Below are 17046 nucleotides of genomic sequence, written 5' to 3'. Positions count from 1 at the left end.
GGGGAGGGGGGGAGTTATTGTATGGGAGGAACAAAAGGAGCAAGTTGGAGGGCCTTCTGAACAGCGTAGGCCACTCTGATCTGAGCGTGAGCGATGCGCCACATCAGCTGCTCCTTCTTCCTTATTGTTTGATATGCGGTGAATCATCAGTTCTGCCGAAAAGTGCTGAAGTTTGTCAGAACAGTTTATTTAGGGTGAAATTTATTTTTTCATCTTCATTCTCCCGTTCCGCTATGTCTGTCTGCGTCTCCCCTCGCCGCCTCCCCCCTCCACCTGCTCCTCTTTTATGATGCTTCAAATTCAAACGTGTAATAGCAGACAGGATTTAAGGCCGACTCTGATGGGAGATGGAGCACACCTTTTGAATATGCTGCCAATTACCGCTTCACTCGCTCTCTGTCCTGACTCCAAACTAGAGATCTGAGGTGTCAGAGCCGAGAAGTAAGCAACTGCACGGCACTTGAAAGGCTGAACATTAACAGAGTGTTAATTCAGAAAAAAGAGCAGATAAATGGTGCCGAATGCATTTGGAGGCAAATGCTACACTTAGGAAATTAAAGGAATACGCCGTGGTTTTGGTATGTTGGCTCTTTGGTCCACTTACCAGTTAAATCATGAGAACACAGACACTAAAATGTGCTCCTGGGTGGCCGCTGAGCTCCATGCTGCTGAGCAAGAGCACTGACCTTTGAGTAATAAAATGTTCTTAGTGGTTTAATTATCTGGCCTGTAGATGCATGAATCTAAGAGATGAAATATCATTAATTCAATACAGCTGATTCAGGCTGTTATTTTTAGATATGTTTCAGGTGAGAACTGTACTTTATTTAAAGATATATATTTATAGATATACCCAATTCACCCGTGGACGCATTATTTTCTGTCATGTGAGAGCAAATGTACTCCTTAGAAAGTATTTATTACTCATGTTCATACTGTATCTATTACTCATGTTGTACATTTACCACATTAAATCACACTGAGTTATTTGAAAGGCCAAAGGCAGTCAGAAAAAATTAGTTTTTAAGTCTGTTCATCCGGCTTTTTGGCAGCGTGTGTCTCAAGTGGCCACTTGAGACTGGCTGCAAAAGTGAGCCATTCTCCATGGACTTTCATGTTAAAATTCCCAACTCTAAAAGCATCTTTGTAGAAGCCTGATTTTGGCTTCTGTAGGAAAGGTGCACCTTCATAACAGCTGTACAGGGGGGATTTCATTTATAAGTCACTGGCTGGAACTTTATTGAAGCATAATGTTTGCATATTTCGAGTTGTGGGTGCTAGCTACAGATCTAACTAGCATCCATGCATGTAAGCGTGCATGTAGCATGTAAGCTAGCATCCATGATTTCAAGTCATAGAACAAGTGTTTTGGGAGTTTATGCTTTCGGTGCATTTTTTACCCAACTGTCTTCACTTCTTGTTCTTTTCTTCTTTTGGCAGCTAATTATCATTCACAGTTGATTCCAAAAAAAACAACGTCATAGCTGCTAAAATGCTAACACTTAGGCACTGAGGCATTGCCATGTGTTCATTAGTTTGTAAATGCTGCACTGCTATGTTGTTGCCAGAAGTGACCACATCTGAGTTCCAAGTTATCAGCCCACAGTAGCAAGCTTGTTTAACAAGGTGCATTCATAGACTTTATGGGTTCATTGCACAGACAGAGATATCTTGTCATTTGTGATAGTAGCATACAGCTAAAATACTACAATTTTACTCATTTACAGACTTCTTGCCATGTGATTTTGCAGATAATTACTTCAATAGGCACCTACACCTCAATTAAAATGAAGAGGTCCAGTTCTGAGACTTGACGGAGAGCTCAAAGCCACGTGAAACATTCCTAACTTAAAGCAGTAATTAAATGGAAATGGGAGAAATATTAAAGAAAATCTAACAGTGCACCTGTCACAAAGGGAGGTATTATCTGTTGGGATATAAAAAGGATTTTGTAGCAGGGTAGACATGATCATTTCTGCTGTAAAGTTAGGCATTTTAACATGGGAGTCTATGGGGATTGACTCACTTTAGAAAGCATCCTCAAGTGGCCACTAGAGGAACTGCAGTTTCTGGCAATTTAGCATTCTATAATGATATTTTGCTTAGCGTAGAAAAAAACGAATTTTGCAATCACAACTAAGTAGCTGCAGCTGCTGGTGTGGGGCTATTTAATGTAGCTATTGTTCAGTTTTGTGACTGATTAATCAATTTACTAACTGCTTATTATTTTTGCTTCAGTGTTCATATTCTACACTTTAGAGTCCAGGCATGCTTTTATCTTTTCATACTTGTTTTCTTTTCTCTCTGTGCCAGCATGTACGATTACCTGGAATACTGCATGAATAGAGCATGTCAATTTATGTATTTTTGCAGATTTTCTCACACAAAAAAACCCTGTCATTAAAAAGAAGCAGGTTTAAATTGCTTTTCGCTCTGATGTTATGTTCCCACTCTGTCAAAAGTTTGCTGTAAAAGTGAGTAGTGACCGGAGTTGAAGGGTGAACGAGGTCTTGTACCGAGCACACCTCAGAAAATGCTTTCAGTTATAGACGGTGAAGAGGAAAATGGGCAAACGAGCTGCTGATTATGCAGCAGCGACTCGTTTCTCTCTAAGCAAATAAACATAAGTGGGTAAACTTTTTAGAGTTTGGAGCATTTTTAAAACTCTGATTTTCATCCAGATTTTTGCGTTGTTATTGTCTTCCTGATTCCCCCTAGTTTTTTAAAATCAAAGCTGGACTGATTTTAATGTCATAAAATAACAGATAATCAGAGGAAAACAGAAAATAATGAGTTGGATGAAGCTACAGATTGCCTGCTCTGATCAAATGCACGCTATTCTCTTTGTAAATCTACATTTTTTGGTTGTTGGGTTTTTTTTTTCTCTCCTCAGGCCTGATCAAGACAGCCCTGCCTGGCATGGACAGGGAAGTCAAAGAAAACTACCAGGTTGTGATCCAGGCTAAAGACATGGCCGGACAGATGGGTGGGCTCTCAGGAACCACAACGGTCAGCATCACCCTCTCAGACGTGAACGACAACCCACCACGCTTCACCAAGAGTGAGTACAGCCCTTCTGGTGGACTTGTGCATGCACACACACAGTGACCAATCCTCAGCTCATGAGAACCACTTGTCAGTGTGAGCCGATGCCAGGCCGGCAGCCCCCATCTGGTGTCAGTTTCAAAATGAATTTGGATTATTGCAGGGAGCTCTGGGTTTTGTGCAACTAAGGCGGGCCTCTTAAAGGCAGCGAATAATTAAATATAGAGCCATATGACAGAGCGAAGGGTCCTGCAAAGTGCATCAGATCAGCCCTGTAATCCCTATTAAATGAAGAGAGTACATTCACTGGGTTTTATCTCCCCTGCTCTTCCTCTCTCTTTGTCTATCTCTTGCTATTAAGTCTTCTGCTGCCTTTTTACTCCATAAAACCACTGTTCTCAATTTAGTGCTCAAACTGTCCTTGGTGCATTTTTCTCCTCTTTTTTGTTACACTCGCACTCATCAATCACTCACTCCTCTTTACTCCTTACGTACTCTCTTTTCACATACTCTCTCCCGTTCTTCCTCTCCCTCCCTCTTTGCTCTCGTTGCATCTGGCAAATAAATGGCGAAGGGAGCCAGATCAGATTGACAGATTACCGATGTTGTCGTGTCCCTCGCTCCCCCCACGCGTTTCACTGTACGGTGGGTGACGCGTGCGCACAGCCGCGAAATGCAAGGCAAACACGCGCCTGCGGAACTCCCACCAGCTCCGGGGGTGGTGGCAGTGGTGGTGGGGTGGCAGCTGCTGTCATTTCAAACCCCTCCACCAATGAATGAAGAGCGAGAGGAGGGAGGGAGGGAGACGGATACGACGGGGATGGCGAAGGTGACAGGAGGGGGGAAGAAAGGGGAAGAAAGAGGAAGAGTGAAGCGGACGGCAGAAAGACAGCCTGTGATAGAGGCGAGGGGGGTGGAGGGGTGGGGGTCGCGGGTAGATTGAAAGAGGAAGAAAGAGGAAGAGATATTGTAATGGGACACCCAGAGGAGGTAGAGTGTCAGGAAGCGATATCATTGTTGTCTGCCGGAGTGATGCCTCTTCTTTTCCACCCAATGCTAAATACCTGTTAGCCCAGGGAAACCTTCTAGTGGTGCAGTGTGTGTGTGTGTGTGTTTGGAGGCAAGTGTCAGCGTCACAGAGACCTGCCGACTCAGGCGTTGCCAAAACACTGTCAGCATGTTTTATTAGTGTGTCACTGCTGTTTGTCTCCGCAGGCTGTGTGTATATCACCCTCGCTCCCCTCCCGCAGTCCAGCTATTTATTTAAGCATACGAGATGCAACCGAGGCCGCCGCGGCCGACAGGCAGCCATCAATTTATCCCCCTTCAAACCCAGAAATCATCTCAGAAAATAAGTGTGGGTGGGGGGAGGGAGAAGAAGAAGCAATTAATTTATGTTGAGCAAATTGGCCCAGAATTTATGTTACATCCTAAACTTGAAGTGGTGAGTCAATACGGCTCGTAGCAACCTACGTGAAAGGCCAAACGTCTGTTTTGGAGCTGAAATATGTTTCGGCACATATGAGATGTCTTTCCGCAGCTAATCTACAAATGTAGCAGCACTAAATCCAACACTCCTTCTGACACGCTCTCCCTCCTCGGCTGGCTCTTACACTGCTGCTCTCTGATTGGTTCTGACTCACTTTCTCCCTGACCTGCTCTCTTGTATTCCTGCTCTCTGACTCACCCACTTACACTCTTTCTTTTTTCACTAACAAGGCCGTAAAAAATACTCATGTTATGACGCTCGTCGGGCTGTCAGGGGTGGCGCTTGCTTCTTTTGTGTCCGGCGCGTCGTGTGTGACTGTGTGTGTGTGTGTGCGGTTTGTTTTAAATCGATCGGGGTTTTGTAATTGCTTTTCGATTAGACTTGAGGAGATCTTAAAAAAGAGGCGCTAATTCACCACTTACATGAATTGCATCTTTGTGTGGGAAAAAAATTGAAATCTGGCATGAAAAGAAACACTAAGGGCATGGCCTTGGTTTTTGCAGTCCTACTGCCACACACACACACTTTCAAGCTTTCTCTTTTTTTTTTCTGAACAGCTTCAGTGTTGCTCCGATTAACAAAATCTTTTCGTCTCATAAACTCTTTGCAGCCCTCTATGAGTTCAGGGTACCCGAGTCCATCGAGGTTGGGTCTGCGGTGGGAGTGATCCGAGCCATGGACGCGGATATCGGCCAGAATGCGGAGATGGACTACCGGATTATTGGGAGCGATGGGCCTGGGATGTTTGAGATCACCACCAATAGGAGCACACAGGAGGGTGTCATTTTGCTGAGGAAGGTCAGGCACTCTCTATGGGGAGGTTTTATGGGATCACATGAGCAGTTTTAACACTTTCACTTTGATTTATTCGCCAAAAAAATCCAAATTGTGTCTTCAAGATTATGAAAGCAGCCTGATAGAAATACTGACATGGTTATTATGTTGCAGCTTTTACAGCAGCAAGAATCATAAGCAACAGGCGCTGCTTTGTTATCTTTTTGCCCTGGGTTTCGCCTGTCAGGCTGCAATAACTCTGTGATTGGTGGAGAACTATATGAGCCTCAGGCTTCCTCAGAGGCAGCCCCGCAGACACAAACCATGAAAAAATTCTGGGAAATATATTCTGCATATTTTCCACTAGAGAAATGCTTTAAAATACATGTTTATTTACAGTAAAATCTTGTTGACACGAGAGGCGTGCATGCACAGGCTGCACAACGACTTCACTCATGCTATATGCATTACTTTGTATTTTATATTTATATATTTATATTATGTGTGCACAAGACTAGCAATATCTCAGCTGTGACTGTGTGCGCTGTGCAAACATTGTGTAAATGTTCTCCTAAAAGTGCCCTAAAACTAATAAAAGATAAGATATTAATACAGTTCAACTTATAACCTTTACTTTTTTACTTTTTGTAATACATTACACAAGCACAACAGGAAAATCAAACATAATATAACAAATAAAACACATTCATAAAATTCAGCTTTCATACTCAACAGCATTATGATTTCTTATGATTGCAAGCTTTCACTGTTATTGGCATCACCTAATTAAAAGCCTTAAGGTGCATGTTGTGGTGAAGCAGTGCTATAGAAAGAAACTGAAGTAAAACTGAATTATAATGAATAGAATTATCACCTTAAAATCATAAATGACTTTTTTTTTTTTACACAATTTATAACCTTGACATCTCTAACATAATTTGTTCTTGTTGGAGACTTTTTAAGGATTTTTTTTGTGTGTGTAGTCAAACAAACTTAATCTCAGGGTATTTTATTCATTTTGTTTAGCAGGAACTTTTAAAAAAAAATCTTTTAAAGAATTGGCTAAAAACTTTTCAAATTCAAGAATTTACTTAGAAGTGTTTTGTACTTTTTCTTTAACCTGCTAGGACCTGGCAACCAAAATCACATTTTGGGTTGTCTAGACCAAAATGCTACATTTTGCTCTACAAGGGCCTGATATCCACTTAAGCTGGGCAGACACTGTGCGATCTTTTTCGTGTTATTCAGCTTCTGCTCAAACTGCACGATTGACTCGCAGGGGTTAGAAGTTCGCAGGTCACGATGCAGGTCTCACACTATGCGGCCCGATGCCCTGATGCGACCTGAGTGCTCACACTGTGCGTCCATAACATGAAGGTTATAATGGAAAATCTGTCGCTCGCTCTCCCTCTCTGTCTTTCATTCACACAGACACGCACACCACCACCATCAACTTTGCTAAATTGCTAATGAAAAACATTGATCAGGCAGCTGTGATTGAGCAGCAATGTCCATCCAATTATTTTCACGGTTGTTGTGGTCGTGATAATTTTGTGAGGCCACATCGAAAAGGCTCAGATGAGCTTGCCAAAGTTCTACAAGTTGTGCCTCCATCGCTTGTGTCCAGATCACACACTGCACTGCTGTGCTACTCCGTCTTTTTCACCGACATTTATGTGTTTGCACATGTGCAGTGTAAGAAGCTGCGGTGACCTCCTCACGACAGTTGTGACCAAGCAATTGATGATCGGAAGCTGGTCGTGAGGTGTTAATCGCTTCTCATTACCCCACGTATACTACATGATGCACGACACACGATGAAGGCGAAACTCGGGCCGATCACCAAAACGGTCGCACGACTGAAAAATCGTCTCAAAATGAGCCAAAAATCACAGTGTAAGCCCAGCATAAGCCCAGATTTACGAGGACATTATACTGCCACTGTTCTATTGAAATTTTAAACAAATATGCTCATATGTGGATCTCATTTTTCTCAGAAACAAAAATTATCTAAAAAAAAATAAAAATCTGGTAATTCTTTGTTTTTACATTCATCAGGTGCCAATCACCCCAAATATCAAAGAGAAATTAAAAATGCATGACATGGAAGAGTTTGGGTCTTAGGAGGTTAAAGAACATGCACGGTGAATTTAGAGAAATAAGTTTAAAAAAAAAACACTTTGCAAACGTACCTAACATTCTGTTCATGCTTTTTTGAGTATTTTTTTGACAGATTTCTGAGTGTGGCTAACATTAGAGCCCAACATCAGACTCGTGACCGTGGCTCTAGCTCTGAATTGGATAAAGGTTAAGAATAAGGATCAACTAATGTTAGCAGTGCTTACACCAATAACTTTCTTTCTTTCAAAGCTAGCATTCTTGCACCTGATCAGATCTCACTGTCCTCTAACACAGCAAACACGTCACGTTTCACCTTGTTTGTTTATAACTTCCCGTCACAGACGGAGGGATGCTGCTGGCTGGTGACGGGTTGCTACGTAGAACCAGCTGAATAATTAATGTTTTTGACTGGACTCGACTTGACTAGCGAGGACGGCAACATCTGGTTGACTAATCGGACACAGGTTCACAATAAAAGCCAATTAAATGCTTTTACTGTGAAACAGGGAAGAGTTAGGCTGATTGCCATTGAAGCTGGGTTGATGTCTTGTGTGGAATTGCAGGACTCCGCTGAAAAATGCAATATACTGAATGCAACTGAAGTGGACTTATTGTTTTCATGGATGTATAAGATACATATAAGACATTAGTTTCAAGTAAGGAGGTCAGTGAATGGCAAGTAACCCCTGTGAAGCTGATCTAAACACTCAGTTTCATAGTTTTTAACCTTAGCCATTAAAAGCCGATGGAGTATTGTCATGACTCCATCGGGTCACCAAGAGTTTGAATCTTGGTTACGTTGACCTCCTTCCTGTGAGTACAGGGTACAGAAGGTTAAACTGTCTGGCAGCCAATCAGAAGAAAGTCCACCTACTGTAACAAGAGGAGTTAAAACAGCTTGTTGCAGACTGAGAATGAATTTAGAGTCTGTGTGTAAGATACTGTTTTGAACTGTGAATGCAAAGCTCCTCTAGTAGTGACCAAGGACAAACCGACGGAGTTAGAAATGATCGAAACACAGACTTTCAGTTCTTTCACCACATGCAGGCCTCACTCCCTTGGTGTAACCGAAAGGATAGACAACACAATAAGCAGCGCTCGATAAAGGGAAAAAAACAAACTTTATTTCCATACGCAGCTAGGAGACGGACAGCAGAGTTATTAGATATCCATTTCCACTTCCCCACACATATGTTTTCAGTGAGATTCATTCTTCCCCTCAGCTGAGACCAAAGCAGAAATATTGATGCTGAGTATGGATTGCAGCATTCTGCTTGTGGTGTGTTTGATGTATTCAACAGTATCTGGCAGTTGCCTTATCAAGCACCCTCTCTGCAGCCTTCGATCGATCGCTTCCATCATGCCATCATTAAGTGCTGGATGACATAATTGCCCTTTGTAGTGGATGTGGTGTGCAGGCACACTGTGTGTGGGGACTAAGCATGCCCTAATTTTGAACATACTAATTAAATGGGCTTGTCATCCCATCTCTGATTGTACCGGCCCTTCAAAGGAACATATTCCTCCAGTGGACATGCGGTCCCCCTCCCCGGCTTGGCACCAAACAGTGAAAATCAATGACTCATAATATGTTACTATTCACAGTTTCAGAAAACAGCTCGTTCCATCTGGATTCTTTTTTCCAAGCTTTCACTGGCTGTTCCCAACAATCGCGGACCCGGCATCCTTTTATATGTACAGTAGGCAGCCGGTGAGGGAGCTCACTCTGATCCAGCTGCTCCAGCTCAGCACTGGGCGCACACTCATTAAAATGCACTGCTCCCCAATTATTTCCATCAATGAGGGGATACCTTTGCTGGCTACAACTTCAAAAATAAAAAGTTCAGACAGGGAACCTAAAAGAGAAAAGCTAACAGCGGAAAAAAAAACATTAGAACCGCAAAGGAATCAGGCTCCTAATCATCATGCACAGTCCATAAATTATAGGCTGCAACAGCAGTGTACAGTAGATGCAAGAAGATCAGGGTTCGTGCGTAAAAGCAACTAAGCTGTGTTCTTTTATGTGTACAAATAGATAGAAATGAAAGTATGGCAACAGGAAAAAAAGATGTAGCGTGAGTATAGTATAGGGAAAAAGTGCAACGACAAACTGAAGCTCATCATCTGTGTTCTTCAATAGAATGGCTATGATGAAAGGACTTTATGCCCCTGTTTCAGTTGATTTTAATCTTTTTATAATCATCCCTATTAACCTTTTAACCTTAACACTCCCTCATAAAGTCTGGGATAAAAGCCGGGAGGAGGGGCATGCTTGAAATTGGAGATGAAGCGGAATATTTGACAAACGAGTGATTTTTTTGCATCAGTATCTGCCTTTTCCCCCCCCTTCGTTCTTTGGCACATATTCCAGCAGTGATTATTTCCCATTTTGAGATAGTTTGCAGTAATCATGCCTTCAGCTGTGTCCCAGAAGCTTTTTTACCTTAACTTACCTTATTACCTTAACATCACCGATTGGCTGACAGCTTTCTTGTGGAGACTTTCCAGTAAAAGTCCTCCTCATCGTCCTTCGTTTCTCTTGTGTTATTAACCTGCCTGCTTGCTCAAGGCTCCAGATAAGAGTAGGAGATGCTACTGCACTAACATTAAGTGAATGGACTGCTTCCGATCCATATTCACATATAGGAGTTGATTAAAAAAAAGACCAGAGGCATTGTCATATTTTTAAAAGGTTATAGCGGGTTTTCAAAATGCATTTTTCCTGGGGGAGAAATGCTTGTGTTGTAACTACTGAGACAGGTGCACTTTGCAGGTACACAAGGCTGAAAACATCAAAACTTTTAAAGTTTGATCCAAATACACTGAATCTGTTTCCCAAGTGACTCTGTTGGCATCAGGATGGTGATAAAATGGCAATAAAACAATCAGTCTGCGATTGAATGGGGTCAGGTTGCCAATTATATGCCTACATCTTTTTCTGATAACACAGCAATTAACTGATAAATCGCAAATCTGTTGTTGTCTACACACAAAAAATGTACATTAGAAACATTAACTGCTTACTGTTCGAGCCAGATTTGAAACAGAAATTCCTCCACAAAGAACAATGTAGTTTCTGCAGGATGCAAAATAACATAGACACTTAGCAACTTGCTTTAAGATTGTATTACAACCAGAATATTACCAATTCAGTATGACTCTACTACGAGTTGCGCTCATCAGTGTAGACTGACTTACTATAGATGGATCGCCAGGTGTTGTCAATCTGTCTGCATTTGTCAATTAAACAGCAACCATTTGCAAAGCTTCACCAATCGACAAGACGCACCACAGTTGTTTGGAGACAGGTCTCAAAATCAAAAGTGGTTGCACAGAAGTTAAGCATGCAACACCCCCAGCTAGTCGCAATAAGTACTCCAACAGCAAAAAAAGTTCAGTGTAATAACAGCCATTGATTTTTTCTCCTACTTGTAAGGAGGTTGCTGTCTGATTTTTACTCTAGTGTGACTGAGCCGTTATATAGACAGCTAAGTCACTGATAACCAGCTCACCCTGGTTTCACATTGCGTGAAGGCTCGGCTGAGGCAGCCTGGTCAGCTGGCAGGAGCCAGTTTCTCTAGGAAGTCTCTTTGCTTGTGGTTGATCAAAGTCTATCCCTGCTCTCTGGGACTTAAGATTGTGACATTAGTTCTTATTGTGCACTGGAGATCAACTCTAAGTTGGAAGACCACATAAATCAGAACCTGAATCAGGTGGAAAACTGGTTCATGTGTCACAACAGGATAAAGGATAAAAGTCGCCCGCTGCTTTCGGACTCGTTTTGAATCTTTAACATTGGTCTTTTGGCTCGTATGACTTTTGGTTTTTGGAGTTGGAAGTTACCTTATATGGATGATAAATAGAATGCTAGCCTAATGCTAGCTAGCTTGGTTACCAAACAGCATTCACTTTCATAAACTGTACAGGTGCAGTGCCCGGGCACATATATTGTGTAGATATTGCCATGTAAATAAAATACGATTTCAATCAGCAAACTTGAAGCACAGATTCCTGGGATGTGTGGAACCATAGGACAACACACCTGTTAGTCTGTGTAGCCATGCTATGGCCATGGATGAGTTAAAGAAAAAATCAACCCACTTGTTATGAAGGAGCAAATCTTTCGTAACAGGAAATGAACGTCCTTTTAAGATTGTGACTGAGCTAACCAACAAGGACAGGATGTGTATTCAGGAAGGCGGAATTGGACTATCTGTCCTCCCACTGGAGACCCAGTCGTTTATTTGTCTGTTATTTATAGTATGTCGTATTTAATTTAAGAATGTAGGGGTGAAGTACGACCACTACGACCATAAATAAAATCAAATTCTTAGGGAAACTTCCAAGTCTCTCAAGAATATCCAGCATCCCTGTCTTTGAAACTTGTAAAATGGCTTTTAAAGAGTTCACACAGCATAATAACATTAATGTTGCCACATTAGTCTAGAAGATCATACTATATGATACTATATTAAAACTAACCCTAACCCTAATCTTAAACCTATACATTAGAAACGTAGATGTTTCTCTGCATTTTAATTCTTTTTCACCAAATTCCTACCATTCACTATCACTGTGATAATCTGGTATGTTGATCTGAGAAACAGCATCAAAATGAACAGATGTCACCCAGCAAAGATCTGTGCACAGCTGTGATTGATTGTTTCATAGATCCGCGCTGTGCCGAGCATCAGGAAATCAAACTGAAAAGCAAATGTAAGAAGTTGATAATAAAAAAAATTTAAAAACTTTGTTCTTGTTTGTGTTATAAGGCAGGCTGTAATCAGATTTCCAGTCTTAAAACATGAATCCTGTCATTAGCCAGACCGTGTTGTTGTCATGTTTGTTTTCCACTGAAATGCCACATCAGTCATATTATGCAGCAGCGCTTAGGCAGACGTCCACGAGAGCACGGCTGTGATGTGTGCAGCAGCCCGTGTTTGTCCATCAACAATCTTGTTAGTGTCCTTGAATGTGACCCTTTACATGCCCTCAATAGATACTCTGGAAAAGCTGTTTTTTATTCATTAAGCTGGCAGTCGCACCTAAAATAAAATGTGACAAATTACAGGACCTGTTCATGCACACAAATGTAAAGCAAATATTAGCACTTTAAGCTGTAATTAGTGGAATTGGTGCTTCTTCTTCTTCTTCTTCATGCCTCTTCTGTCTCTGTTTTGCAGCCTTTGGACTATGAAAGGAAGCGGCAGTACAGTCTGCGTGTCCAGGTGGAAAACGTCCACATCAACCCCCGCTTCTACTCGAAGGGCCCCTTTAGGGACGAGGCCACCATCAAGATCATCGTTGAGGACGTGGATGAGCCGCCCGTGTTTGATCGCGCCAGCTACGTAGTGGAGGTGAAAGAAGACGCGCCCAAGAACACCGCCATCGGCTCCGTCAGCGCGTCTGATCCGGATGACAAAAACAGCCTCGTCAGGTAAATGAACCAAGCTGCATCTCTTCTTTTTATTTCACAGCTTAGCTCTTTTTCAAAATTTGCTGCTGTGTGATCTTTCCGAACGCACTTCAAGGCAGCTATTGATTTCTATTCAAAAGCCAATGAAAAGGCTGAGCATGATAGCTCATTCAAGCACCACTTAATTGCTTTTGCTGGAGGTTTCAGTAACATCTGAGCAAGTTGAGGACCACTCATCAGTCTTAGTTAACAGTACAACTACTGGGAGTTGGAGAACTGACAAAATTAGCTTTTAAGATTCGGTTTGGGGATTGTGTTGGCTTTACAAGTCATTTAGATGATTTAATTACAGATTGTAAAGGCAAAACATACTTTAAAATATACAACTAAACAAAAGGTACAATAACTAACCCATCTAAATAATTTAATTAATAAACAAGAAGAACATTAAGGAAAAGTTAAAAACAATTTTTGGATAACCAGCAAGCCACCCAGCTCTCCCTAGCTCTCGATCGAGCAGATGTCATATCCAAATGTGTGTAAACATTATGTGTTTCTAATATTTTATATGGGTTTGTATGTCATTTTAGGAGATGTGATCAAAGTCTTTTATTTTAGCAATGCTAAATGATTGAAAATGTGTCAAAAAGCTTTTCCTGAGCCAAGTTTCTTCCTGTTACAAGGGAGTTTTTCCTCCCCACTTTAACTGATTCTTGGGGTTTTTGCCTGAATACTGTAGAGTCTTTACCTTACAGTGTGAAGCACCTTGAGGAGAACTATTGTGATTTGGTGTTGTATAAATAAACCTGAAGTGAAATTAATAAGTTAATAAATGAAGTGCATAAAATTTAATTTCTGTTTGTGCAAACATGAATCAAAGTTAATGCATCCAAAAGACTGAAACTACAGCATGCGTGGGCTCTAAATGAGCATAACTGCTGCTGAAAGAAGTAAAAATTTGGATTCTGTTTTATCTCATATACAATGACTAAATGTTAGCAAAACAAGAAAAAAGAAGTCTTATGCCCTTAGATTGGATTTTCAGGTCCCAATTATCTTTAAGACTGTTTGAAAAATCAATAAACACAACTCATTTAACAAAGTTGTATACCCCAATGGTTAGATCACAGCTTCAGTTTGTGGTTTGAATAAACATACATTTACTGTGATATTGACCTGTTCTCGCCCACTTACATTATAAACCATCAGTCACTGTCAACATCCAGTGTAAAATCCACTATAAAAATCTGACTACAGAGGCTCACATGCTTTGATAGCATAGTCTAAACTCAAGGCTGAGCTTTTCGCTCTTTAAGCAGCTTCACACAATAAGAAAACAAGACAAAACTCAAGTAAAAACCACCGTGTGCACCTTGAGTTAAGCATATAATATCTCACTAACCGATTTCTATACAGAGTCAATATTTGGAGCTCCCATTAAGTGAATTATTCATCTTTAATGCGAGATGTTGTTTAATGTTCTGAAGGTTGTAAATGGATCTTTGTGCTCTTGTTTTCTTCACCATTAACATAAACAGCGCTAAAATAATGAGGCCTGCGCAGGGAGACACTTTGTTCTGCTACACATACAAAATGCAGCGAAATAATGAAAAGTGCCAAAAGTTCGCTTACACAACTTAGCTCATGGAGATACAAAATTATGCGAGCGTTGTATTAAATGGGAATAATGGCAGTGGGGTGTGAGGCTGCGCCTCGACTCCGCTTCAGACTTTTTCATTTTTATGATGTACTAAGGGAGTTGGCTCTCAAGGTTGAAGTTCCACCACTTTATTGCAGGTGTCAAATATGATATCATTCTCTTTTATCGCCCATCATCAAGGAGGTAGCTACCCTGTGGCATTTAAAGCCGTGCAGAGGGGGAGGAGGGGGAGGGAGGAGGGTTGGGAAGCCCGGGGGCTGCCTGGCATGAGGAAGTCACTGAGACGGTTATCTTTATTAGCTCGCTGCGACTTGCGGACACGTGCACGTGTGTGGCAGGGATGCATACGCAAGTCCTTAAGTAAGCCATAAGTGCAGTATATAGACTCATGCAGACACATGCATGTTTCATCCTACATTTTTCCTTCTGAATGAAGATTTCAGGTCAGCTCTTTACATGAGATTTGATTTACTGCAGTCTGCAGCTTACATGCTTTTAAACGGAATACTTTGGCCTGAACAAATACGAATAAGATGTGATGAACATGTCATGCATTTCCCTCACTGAATGCCTCTTTGGCAAGCGTGTCACTGGCTCTGTGAATGTGGAGAGGTATCGTGTTTTCAGTGCTGTACTGTCCGTGTTAAGAGCTTTTATTAAAAACCAGATTCTCTACAGAAGGAGAGTTGCTTGGATGCTGACATTTCTGGAGCAGTGTACTTACATATACACTCATCAGCCATTTTTGGGGGGTATACTTGACTACTCATCTGGCAGAAACTCATTTAGGCATATAGACATGGTCAAGATGACCTGCTGAAGTTAAAGCTGAGCACCAGAATGGAGAAGAAAGTGACTTTGAATGTGGCATGGTTGTTGGTGCCAGACAGGCTGGTCTGAATGTGTCAGAAAATGCTGATCTGCTGAGATTTTCCTACTTGAGCATCTCTAGGGTTTAGAGAATGGTCCAAAAAAGAGAATATATCCAGTGAGCAGCAGTCCACTGGGAGAAAATGGATTGTTGATACCAGAAGTCAGAGGATCAGGTCAAACTGCTTTGAGTTTATAGGAAAGTGAAAATAATCACCATTATAACCAAAGATAGCAAAACATTTCTGAATGCAAAACACATTGAACCTGGTAGCAGGTGTGCTGCAGCAGCAGAAGACAACACTGCTAAGAACAGGAAACTGAGGCTACAGTTTGCAGGGGCTCACTAAAATTGGGCCATAGGAAATTTTAATATTGATTTCTTGAGTCTTGATTTCTACTGTAACATTTCTATAGGGTCAGAATTTAGCGTAAACAACATGATTGTGTGGATCCATGCTTGTGGGAGATATTTTCTTGCACCTCTTAGAACCAGCTGAGCATTGTTTAAACAGTGCAGCCTACCTGAGTATTGTTGAGTTCACTGTACTCAAGTGGGCTCAACAGTCACCAAAGCTCAACAAGCCAGTCCAATAGAGCATCTTTGGGATCTAATGGAACGGATGGAAAACATGGATGTCCAGCCGAGAAATCTGCAGCATGATATGAGGCTGTCATGTCAATATGACCAAAATTCCTAAGGAATATTTTCAGAATTAAGGCAGCTCTGAAGGCAAAAGGCAATCCAACTTAGTACTAACAAGGTGTATAATAGTAAAATGGCCAGTGAGTGTATGTTAAGATCAGTGTTGGGACTAACGCGTTATTAAGTAACGCGTTACAGTAACTACGTTATTATTGTGGTAACGAGCACAGTAACTAGTTATTATGCCAAAACCAGGAACGCGTTACTCGTTACTGGGATTTAGATAGGCTCGTTATTCGTTACTTCGTGTGGTGGCTATCGCGGAGCTTCCACAGATTCAACAACATTAGCAAGTGGTGGAGGCCAGCAGGTGGATGAGAGGAAGGGGACGCAGGAGGAGGAGAGACCCGAAGCGGCCGCCCGTCCGAGTGTCAGGTGAACTGAACTTCAGGTAAGACGTTATGACCTGCAGTCTCTCTGGGTCAGATATAAACCAAGTTTATTTGGAGTTTATTTTCGTTATGCTGACTTTTTCGTACTGCGTGCTAGCTAGCATGACGGGGTTTCTATACAGCTGGGTGGTGCTATGTTACTGATGTTGAACTTTATTTTGTTCATATGGTTAATTATTAGAGTTTCCAACCGTCCCGTAAAAAACGGAATCGTTTCGTATTCAGAGAAATTATTACGGGTTTCGTATTGAGGTGAAAAGGAACAGTTTGTCCCGTAATTCAGCTACAATGAAAAAGACACAAAGCTGGAGTTATTCTGTGTCTGTGCTGCACAGCTGCCTCTTCTCCTCTCATTCTCCCCCCTCCCTCTCCTGTTTCTACTTCAATCATGAAACTGATCAATGATCAGCTGATCGGCTTTTCTCTCTTGTTTATTTATCGCCCACTTTGCGCCAGAAAGAGGAAACCAGCGGATGTCGCGGTAAACAACAGCAGCACGTTTAAGCTTGATCAGCTGTTGTTAGAATTTATTTAGTATTAATTTCTAGTATCAGCTGATGTTTGCTGGAGCCA

The 17046-nt window shown here is 41.6% G+C and overlaps 1 protein-coding gene across 3 annotated transcripts in view; it reads left to right on the top strand.

The window, feature by feature from the left end:
- LOC309714738 (cadherin-10-like) overlaps positions 1–17046 on the top strand; it is a 77969-nt gene that overhangs the window by 45932 nt on the left and 14991 nt on the right. For all 3 annotated transcript variants that reach the window (XM_082547404.1, XM_082547403.1, XM_082547405.1), the window contains 3 exons: positions 2894–3061; positions 5145–5332; positions 12613–12866. In XM_082547404.1, the coding sequence (XP_082403530.1) occupies positions 2894–3061; positions 5145–5332; positions 12613–12866 (610 nt within the window). The remainder of the gene's footprint in view (positions 1–2893; positions 3062–5144; positions 5333–12612; positions 12867–17046) is intronic.

Source organism: Aulonocara stuartgranti (genome assembly GCF_965226115.1).
Source record: "Aulonocara stuartgranti genome assembly, chromosome: 9".
Lineage (NCBI taxonomy): Eukaryota > Metazoa > Chordata > Actinopteri > Cichliformes > Cichlidae > Aulonocara > Aulonocara stuartgranti.
This window is presented reverse-complemented; position numbering and strand designations above follow the sequence as displayed.